The sequence below is a fragment of the Leptodactylus fuscus genome, chromosome 3 (genome assembly GCF_031893055.1).
Source record: "Leptodactylus fuscus isolate aLepFus1 chromosome 3, aLepFus1.hap2, whole genome shotgun sequence".
NCBI classification, from domain to species: domain Eukaryota; kingdom Metazoa; phylum Chordata; class Amphibia; order Anura; family Leptodactylidae; genus Leptodactylus; species Leptodactylus fuscus.
Window position 1 is genome coordinate 150,889,554 of NC_134267.1, and position 10,810 is coordinate 150,900,363.

General features: G+C 44.7%; 1 protein-coding gene across 2 annotated transcripts in view; it reads left to right on the forward strand.

The window, feature by feature from the left end:
* Positions 1 to 4,651: 4,651 nt before the first annotated feature.
* CCDC50 (coiled-coil domain containing 50) overlaps positions 4,652 to 10,810 on the forward strand; it is a 41,679-nt gene continuing 35,520 nt past the window's right edge. For both annotated transcript variants that reach the window (XM_075268548.1, XM_075268547.1), the window contains exon 1: positions 4,652 to 4,871. In XM_075268548.1, coding sequence (XP_075124649.1) covers positions 4,784 to 4,871 — 88 coding nt within the window. In that variant the 5' untranslated portion in view covers positions 4,652 to 4,783. The remainder of the gene's footprint in view (positions 4,872 to 10,810) is intronic.

A 10,810-nucleotide genomic window follows, 5' to 3' on the forward strand; every position in this document is an offset into this window, starting at 1 on the left:
TCCGGGCAACTTCGAATCGTCCCATTGTTGCAGCGCGGATGGGTAGACATGGACGATGAGGAGGAAATGGAGATTGAACTTTCCGGTAGGGCCAGAGGAGTCATGCCAACTAACACTGTGGCAGACATGGCTGAGTTCATGTTGGGGTGCTTTACAACCGAGAAGCGTATTGTCAAAATCATGGAGGACAACCAGTACTGGATCTTTGCTATCCTTGACCCCCGGTATAAAAACAACATCTCCTCTTTTATTCCGGTAGAGGGGAGGGCCAATCGCATCAATGCTTGCCACAAGCAATTGGTGCAGAATATGATGGAGATGTTTCCAGCATGTGACGTTGGCGGCAGTGAGGGCAGTTCCTCCAGTAGGCGACCAAGTTCTCACCGGTCCACACAAACAAGGGGCACACTGTCTAAGGTCTGGGACACCTTGATGGCACCCCCTCGCCAAAGTGCCGCCACGGAGGGTCCTAGTGTCACCAGGCGTGAGAAATATAGGCGCACGTTGCGGGAATACCTTTCCGACCACAGCCCTGTCCTCTCCGATCCCTCTGCGCCCTACACGTATTGGGTGTCAAAGTTGGACCTGTGGCTTGAACTTGCCCTATATGCCTTGGAGGTGCTGTCCTGTCCTGCCGCCAGCGTCCTATCTGAGAGGGTGTTCAGTGCAGCCGGTGGCATCATCACTGACAAGCGCACCCGTCTTTCAGCTGAGAGTGCCGACCGGCTCACTTTGATAAAAATGAACCACCACTGGATAGAGCCTTCATTTTCGTGCCCACCTGTGTAAAGTACCCCAACATGAAACTCCATGTCTGTGCTCAACCTCTTCAATTCCTCCGCATCCTCATACTCATCCACCATAAGCGTTGCACAATTCTGCTAATACTAGGCTCCCTCCACCCTGATTTCCCACAACTCTGCTGGTTAGAGGCTCCCTCCACCCTGATTTCCCACAACTCTGCTGGTTAGAGGCTCCCTCCACCCTGATTTCCCACAACTCTGCTGGTTAGAGGCTCCCTCCACCATGAATTTCCCACAACTGTGCTAGTTAGATGCTCCCTCCACCATGAATTTGCCCAAACTGGGGTTTTTAGAGGCTCCCTCCACCATGAATTGGTCCAAACTGGGCTGGTTAGAGGCTCCCTCCACCATGAATTGGTCCAAACTGGGCTGGTTAGAGGCTCCCTCCACCATGAATTTCCCAAAACTTGGCTGTTTAGAGGCTCCCTCCACCATGAATTGGTCCAAACTGGGCTGGTTAGAGGCTCCCTCCACCATGAATTTGGCCAAACTGGGGTTTTTAGAGGCTCCCTCCACCATGAATTTCCCAAAACTTGGCTGTTTAGAGGCTCCCTCCACCATGAATTGGTCCAAACTGGGCTAGTTAGAGGCTCCCTCCTCCATGAATTTGGCCAAACTGGGGTTTTTAGAGGCTCCCTCCACCATGAATTTGCCCAAACTGGGCTGTTTAGAGGCTCCCTCCACCATGAATTTGCCCAAACTGGGGTTTTTAGAGGCTCCCTCCACCATGAATTGGTCCAAACTGGGGTTTTTAGAGGCTCCCTCCACCATGAATTTGCCCAAACTGGGGTTTTTAGAGGCTCCCTCCACCATGAATTTGGCCAAACTGGGGTTTTTAGAGGCTCCCTCCACCATGAATTGGTCTAAACTGGGGTTTTTAGAGGCTCCCTCCCAGTGGCGGATCCAGGGTTTGCGGGGCCCTGAGCAATTGACTTTGGCGGGGCCCTACTTACTGGGGGTCTTGCATTTCTAACCTGTACTTCCCAACTGTTGAAGACTAGAAAGAGGGAAGAAAACGTGCGGCGCGCGCAACAAATTAGGCCCCACCCACTTTTATGTTGACTCCACCCATTCTCATTCAATTTTCATGTGATTCCACACAGTATAATCCTCCTACAGTCACCAGTAAATTATATCTCCCCCCCATTTTCATATACACCCTTCATCTACCTCTAGTTTCATGTCCCCCCCTCTATCTCTGTCCCCAGTTTCATGCCATTCTCCCCCTTTATCTGCCCACAGTTTCATTTCCCCCCCGTCTCTGCCCCAGTGTCATGCCATCCCCCCCTTCATCTGCCCCAGTATCATGCCGTTCTCCCCCCCTTCATTTGCCCCAGTTTCATGCCGTTCTCCCCCCTTCATCTGCCCCAGTGTCATGCCATTCTCCCCCCTTCATCTGCCCCAGTGTCATGCTGTTCTCTCCCCCTTCATTTGCCCCAGTGTCATGCTGTTCTCCCCCTCTTCATCTGCCCCAGTGTCATGCCGTTCTCCCCCCTCCATCTGCCCCAATGTCATGCCGTTCTCCCTCCTCCATCTGCCCCAGTGTCATGCTGTTCTCCCCCCCTTCATCTGCCCCAGTGTCATGCCGTTCTCCCCCCTCCATCTGCCCCAGTGTCATGCTGTTCTCTCCCCCTCTTCATCTGCCCCAGTGTCATGCCATTCTCCCCCTCCATCTGCCCCAGTGTCATGCTGTTCTCCCCCCCCTCCATCTGCCCCAGTGCCATGCTGTTCTCCCCCTCCATCTGCCCCAGTGTCATGCTGTTCTCCCCCCCCCCATCTGCCCCAGTGTCATGCTGTTCTCCCCCCTCCATCTGCCCCAGTGCCATGCCGTTCTCCCCCCTCCATCTGCCCAGTGTCATGCCGTTCTCACACACACTCACCATTCCTCGTTCCCTCGCAGCTCTCTCCTCTCTCATACACATATTGTAGCCACGATGTGATGACGTCATCACATCGCGGCTACAAATGCCGGAGGCCCGGAGCTCAGCGTTAAAGCAGGAGCTGAGCTGTGACAGCTCCGGCTTTAAACGCCTATGCATTCAGCTCATCGGCGTCCTACCGCCGATGAGCCGAATACATAGGCGTTTAAAGCAGGAGCTGTCAGCTCCTGCTTTAACGCTGAGCTCAGTTGGAATCGGGACATGCCGACCGGGACCATTCTGTGAGGCTAAGCGCGGGGCCCCGGGCGGTTGCCCGGCTCGCCCGGCCCTGGATCCGCCCCTGCTCCCTCCACCATGAATTTGCCCAAAGTGGGGTGTTTAGAGGCTCCCTCCACCATGAATTTGCCCAAACTCTGCTGGTTAGAGGCTCAATCCACCCTGATTTTCAAAACAAATGTTGGTGCCAACCTCAACTTACTACAAGGGCCAAATTCACTGCTGGTGACAAGCTCTCCTCACTCCAAGTGCCAAATACACGTTTCAAGGTGTTTTCCTACTGTCTGAGAGGTGGTATTGAGTGTGTAAAGTGTGTAGTTGTTAGGCTGTGATTTTGGGGTAATAGAGGGTCTTTGGTGTGTTAGATGCCCCCAGACATGCTTCCCCTGCTGTCCCAGTTGTATTCCAGAGGTGTTGGCATCATTTCCTGTGGTGTCATAGTGGACTTGGTGACCCTCCAGACACGGATTTGGGTTTCCCCCTTAACGAGTATATGTTCCCCATAGACTATAATGGGGTTCGAAACCCGTTCGAACACACGAACAGTGAGCGGCTGTTCGATTCGAATTTCGAACCTCGAACATTTTAGTGTTCGCTCATCTCTAGTGCTTTGCAAAAGTGTCTTGTGCTACAGGTTTGGAATGTTAAGATTAAAAATGGGGCCAGTCACTTACAGATCATGGCTAATTTTAGCTATTTTTTCCTGCAGTTGGGTCCGCTATGTGATGTCCACTTTAGATAGCCCACAACGAACCAGACCCATGGTGCAGGTCAGAAAATGGGCATGCTGCTAAAAAGTGTCACTAGAAACTGGCATGACCAGTTTAGTAAATTCCCCCCCTGTATTACCACATTCATCTATGTTGGTAATTGATGTGAACATTATGTACATGAAATCATTAATTGCAGGGTGTAAATGTTCATGAATATGGCATGGGTGGCTGCCTTATTGTAGTCACAAGTGGCATCAAATAATCACCCCTTTTTTCTGATGTAGGGGATTTGATGAATCCCCCCAATATGTTAGCTATAATTTTCTGATCAAACACTAAGCAGGGACCTGAACTCATAGTCCTCTAGGCTTCTGGGAGAAACTTGTGGGAAAAAATAAAACTGCACACCTATAGAATACTGGATACTGACCCCAACAAATATACAAAGACGCCACAAACTAAAGCACTTGTACAAAGTTTTATATTTCTCTATAGACTTTTAATTAACATTTGGCCTTAAGTGTTTGAGCCCAAAAATAAATAAACAAGTGTAAAATGTTCCAAAGCTGCTGCAAAATGCTGTGTGAGAGCCGGCATACATTGTCTCCAACATGATATATATATATATATTTATATATATATTTTATATATATATATAAAATCATTTGTAACAAGAGGAATAAATACCTTTGAAAACTAAAGCCATAAATAGATTTGTAAGTTATGTTTAACAACCCAGCAGTCTGTATTGCATCCTAGCCATGATATAGCCCAAGGTTATTAACACCATTCACAATATGTCCAAATCGACAAAGAAACCCTACAAGAGATATATAGGAGTGAACTCTTTGTACTAGACGTGTCTATCCAGCAGTGGAGGAGTTAAAGCTCCTGCTGCCTGAGTACATGATGTCATGCGATTGTTTAACTAGCCCAGCCCTGCCTGTATTTTGTCCTCTCTCCCCCACCATACAATCCTTGTAAGGCTTTTCCTGATTACATTGTATCTGCACAAATCTCGTTCATCGTGCGATCTGATCAGTCTCAGGGATCCCGCCGCCGATGACAGCTCCCCAGCCATTGTATAGCTCAGCCTGCGGCCTCAGGGTGTATGACCGGCTCCTCACACAGGACACCGCAGCCCGCAGACATGACTGAAGTCACTATCGACAAATCCAAGCTGCCTGGAGTCAAGGAAGGTAAATGCATCGTATGTAATGTAGAGCTCCCCCTCCCCTCCTCAGTGTGTAACCAGCCTGCCCCTCACATCCTCAGTGGCCAGGACAAAGGGCTAGCCTGCTGCCTGTAACCCTGCTGTCAGGTGCTGCCCTGCTCTTATTAGGCCTGTACCAGGTATAGTGACACATGTGGGAGATATGCACAGCACTCATGTTACTAGAGGGGGGGCCCAATTACAAATGACATGTTGCTCATATTGGTACTCTGTTGTGCTTTACAGGTGTGTGGTACTGGTAAATGTGACAGTGATGTCTATAGGGTTGTTTTATTGCTATAATGTGGACTGTATATAACCGTATAGTCTCCAGGTGCTTACATTTATAAGGACAGTGCCGCCACGTTCTCCAATGCCTGGATAAGACCACTCTGGTTGTATCTCCTGTTTACGGATGAGAGGACTTTAAAGTCGCTGGCAAAAATGCTGCAGAAAAGACCACGGCAGAAACGCACCCCTTTTTGTCTTTTCACAGAAAGTCCACAGAGTTTTTTTTCTTCAAACTTTCTGCTTTTATTCTACCTATATGGAAAACGCCAGGGTTTCCGTAGATATGAATAACATGCTGTGATTTGCAAAAATGTCTGTGTTTTTAAAATCGCAAGATGTCCATTTTTTATTTTTTTTTTATTTTTTTTTTTCTGATTAGTCAGAATCCCATCCACTTTGCAGGTAATGTAAAATGCAGTGGTTTTTGCTGCAGCGTTCCTGTAATGCGGCCATAACACTCAGTTTTCGTAATGGCCTAAAGAGGATTTTTGTTCAAAGTTCATTGGAACCTGTAACAAATAGATGGTAATAATGTATAACTACTGTATATAGAATACTTGCTCTTTTTTCACTAGTAGTGCTATGTAGTTGCAGACCCTTGGTGTCTTTCTAACCATTGCTATTATGTTTCGTCCATAGTGATCTAACATTTTGCAGTATTTGTTGGAAATAGTCATTGGTACAGATAGATAGTTTCAGGAATGTTCCCATTGTAATATTGAGGTATTCAGAATGCTAACATAGGAGAGTACAGGTAAAATGAAAGCTCTTGTTTGGTTTCTTTTGCAGTAATGGCAGAAGTATATTCCGCTCACTGTTGCCTTGATGTTTTATGTTATACTACTACAGAATTTGAGTTTTATATATAATATATATATATATATATATATATATATATATGTCCAATGCATGTACTGTATATAGTACATGAAAGTTGATAATTCTGTATAATAAAACACTGGCCCGCATTTACTATTGTGGACACTTGCATAAATATGGTGCATCTAATTAAGGCTTAAAAATTTTGACATGCTTCATGTGGATTCTCAGAAAAGTGCTCAAAGAAAGCCAAGTAAAATCTGTTATAAAGTAGACAGTCTAAAGATAAATTAGATTTACTAACATTAGGAGAGTTTGGAGAGTTTTGGGACTGCTCTTGTAACTGCAGAAGTTAAAGAGGACCTTTCATGGTTTGGGGCACAGGCAGTTCTATATAATGCTGGAAAGTTGACTGTCGGCTTTCCCGATCTGTGCCCTGGGTAAAGAGCTATCAGTACCGTAGCTCTTTACAGTCAGAAGGGTGTTCCTGACAGTCAGTCAGGAACGTCCTCCACAGCAGCGCCTATCGCGCTGTACAGTGCGAGTGGGGAGGAACGCCCCCTCCCTCTGCTCACAGTGCTTGCCCATAAACGAGTATTATCAGGAGGCGAGGGGGCGTTCCTGCCCGCTCACACTGTACCATGCGATAGGCGCTGCTGTGGAGAAGGACGTTCCTGACTGACTGTCAGGAACGCCCTTCAGATTGTGAAGAGCTACGGTAAAGGGACCGATAGCTCTTTACCCGGGGCACAGATCGGGAAAGCAGACAGTGCGCTGAATTCAGTGCACTGTCGTCTTTCCAGCAGTATATAGAACTGCCTGTGCCCCGACCATGAAGGGTCCTCTTTAAAACATGGGTCTGGGTGGCCTCAGCCTCAAGGGAGTCTGTCACCAGAACCCACCCTAACCTATTTATCTAGAAATGCAAAAAGTACAGCAGCTTTCTGTAAAAAGCACCAATACGTATATACATAGAGCTGCAAATATATCATATACATATGAATTTGCCACTATTAGATATTATATTAATATATATAAATTTGAGATTCAGGCCCACCTGCCATGACAATGCAACCTTATTCAGATGGGACTGTATACTAAAACATGTCTTTACTGGACCCAGAACAGGTCTACAGTGTGAATACCGGGCATGTAGGATCCATGCTCCGTTTCAATTTAAAAAAAAAAAAGCCTTGGACAGATAGTCTGAAGTAGAATTTTAGCGTCTGCTCTATTCCTAATATAGTACTGTACAAATGTGTGTATGTGTCTGTAATAAAATGCATTGCTGCTATATCAGCTGTCTTGGTGCTGTAGTTTTGGTATTTCTTTTGCTGCCTTAGCAGCTCACACCTGTTGATATTGGGATGTGGTATCCATCTATCTGTCTACAGGGCTGGGTTGATATGCTTGATCTGTTTATGTACAGTAGAGTGTGGTCTTTGCGGTGTAAAAATGAACTAAAAGTACACTATATTGCTGGGGTTGTGTAATTGTACATGTTAGATCAAATTTACAGATCCCAAAAATATCTTGTATCACTCTCGGGTATTAAGACTATATTACATACATGTACAGTATACTCCTGCTCCACCTTGTCTTATATCTTTGTATTTCCAATGGTCACTAAGCAAATATGCTACTGTCCGGCTCACCATACCCTTCCTCCACTTCCTCCCCCAACTTTGACTTGTGCATTGCTCACAGCAGTTCATTTTCCTCTTCAGCCTTAAAAACAAGTATAAGAATAGGAAATCCCTAAGTATAGGAAATGGTCTGGTATGTTTTGAGGAATCTTTACTAATGTTGGCGATAGATATAGTCTTTTTCTTTAAAGAATATGAGTTTTCATGTAAAGTTGAAATATATGTACAGGGTTTTGTTGATCAAGCTATTCTCTGGCTGTGGGGTATACTATAAGGAGCAGTTTCCGTTGAATATAATTCTTTCCCCCTCCCCATGTAAATTTGTACCTCCATCGCTAAGTATTTTACTATTTGGGATGCATTTATTTCCCAATATGCAAGTAAGCAGCCTGGAGCACCAAGGGCAGCTCTGTTGCTCCAAACTCCTACCCCATACGGCTCTAATACACTGGCAGAAGGAAATAGGGCCAGGTAAGAGTTGAGCCTGGCTCCTGTGCCCTCTCGCTCAAACAGAAAGGGGGGAGTACTGTGCATTAGAACAGCATGAGGCGTAGCTTTTTGGAGCAGCTGAGCTCCAGAATTTTGAATACATCTCTGGACTGTAATTCAGAATAAAGTGCAAAGACTGCAATGTCAATCTAAAGATACTTAAAGGAATCCCCCCATCATAATATACAGCTGTTACAGAGCATGTTACAGTGATAAACATACCTTTGTTATGTAGATTGGAAGAAAAATGATTTTGAACTGTTATGCAAATGAGGCAGTTGGTGCACTGGGGGTGGGACTTCAGCTTCATGGAACACTGCTTTTGCCACTCAGACCCTTTACCATCTTCTGCCTGTGCTACTCCCTGTAGTGAGAGTTGATCTTCCCACTGGTATGACATCACCCACACAATTTGAGCAGCAAGAGCAGTGCTCCAGGGAGTTTAAGGGCTCCCCCCCCACCATTGCACCGACACTCTCATTTGCATATCACTTCAAAGATGTTCTTCTCCAAATCTATAACCGAGACATACTATTGGTCCTGCAAAAATAAAAATAAATTGTAACTCGTACATGTGAACTACTAGTAGGCTGGCAAAAACTTGAATGGGGTGGAATTAGGAAAAAAATTAAAAAATACCTTGAAAAAAATGCTTGCAGTTTTCACTACTGTTCCGCTGCATTTTAAAATTTTTGGTTCCAGCATATAAGTTTATGGGGTTTGAAGGTAACATTAGTGTGTGTGTGTGTGTGTGTGTGTGTGTGTGTGTGTGTGTGTGTGTGTGTGTGTGTGTGTACACATGGGGTCTATTTGTGCTGTAGGTATTTTCACAGCATATGGATGAGATTGTAGTAGATTAGCTGTAGGCAGGTGCACGGTGGATAATCTGCTGTTTGTATGTCTCATGTGGACCAAGCCCACAAAACAGCATTGTAGAATGAAAGCCTGTGACTGCCAGCATTGTAGAGTAGACAATCCTTTGTTTTTATTCCATATGGAATAAAGACAGGTGTTTTTAGGATGTCTATATACTGTCATTGGGACTCGACACCTAGATTCCTCTGTAACCACTTGTTGTAAACTGTTATTGCTGCTTATGGAGAACATTTTTCATTGTATTACAAATACATATTTGTTGTCTGGAGATGTGTTGATATTGCCAAGTCTCCAACATCTCCTATTAAAATGTGGCTCTTGGAAATTCCTTTGCCATTGCTCACAGAGCTGAGCTATTGAGTAAACCTTATGTTAAATATTAACCTCTGGCAATGGTGGCGGATGGTGCAGTTGTTACTTGTAACTTTTTTTTTTTTAGTTTAGACAATTGTAGGAAGTTTTATGTCATGTCTGTCTCTGTAATGAATCCTACAGTGGCCTGTTTGACCACCCCCCACACAATATTTAGGACCTAATAGATAACGTATACTGTATGTTGTTGTGGTGTTCAGATAGCACAGGAATCATCAGCGTAGTCCAGATATTTTAGCTCCTTTCATGTGCATAGTACAGTATGCCATGTGTAACCATGGGAAGAATATGCAAATGTGTTTCCTAGGATGTAAATAGGGAAACACTGTCTCAGTATGTTGTCCTCTATTGGAAACAGCTCCCTTGAACATCATGCTCGACTTTACAACAAGCCCGTAATTGCCATGATGCAGGATTTTGCCAAGTCAGAATCCTCCCAACTGCCGGCGGCGCAGTTTCGGAAACGCAGAGAGCAGCATACTGAGACAGTGTTTCCCTATTTACATCCTGGGAAATATATTTGCATATTCTTCCCATAATCCCCCACAGTGGAGCAAAAATGGCTTTATAAGAATCCACACACCTACATGGTGGTCTCTCCTTAAAGGGGTTGTCCCATGAAAAGCATCCTATCTATACTGCTAGTTTATGTGGATTTAAGACTTTTCCTAAATACATTACTTTATCAAAACTTCTTTGTTTGGCCGCTATCTTAATTTATTCACTTCATTGTTAACACTCCTTTTCTATGGCCACTGGGCTTATCTGCTCATTTCCCAAGTGATGTAGCTGCCTGCTCTCAGGGGGGGAGGGAGGGGCTGACTCTATATCTTGAATATTGATATTGTACAATGGAGTGTACACCAGTGTTGTGATGAAATAGTAAACTTTACACTGGGTATATATATTGATCAAATAGGAATGCTCTCAGTGTGTTGTATATGTGCACTCTGACATTAATTGCAAATGGACACCTGTGAGGTAGCCTTACTAAATCTCCAATCAAATACTTGAGTTCAAAAACATTAATACTCCCGAGGCTTGTGCTTTAATTAAGAGATTGATATACTGACTGGGAGAAATTGGGGTTCATATCTGCATATGCAATAGAGGCACAGTATCAGTGTGTGGATTTTTAGCTGTCACTTTAGTCACTGGCTATAAGGATTAGTTCCTTCCAATCCTATATACACTCCATTGAAATAATGTTGAATTGTTGATTGAGAGTCTTTATCACAACTCCCTATCAGCATCTTGCATGTTTGCAAGGGCATATAAATGACAGTTAACCCTCTCAATCCAAAGAGAAAATAGTGGGGGATTGACAATTGCAGTTTGTAGATTTGGTTATTAATATGTATGTGGTTTTTAGACAATCTGAATAAAGCTCATAGTTTTAATCTTATATGTAAATGCCAGTTTGGGAATTTGT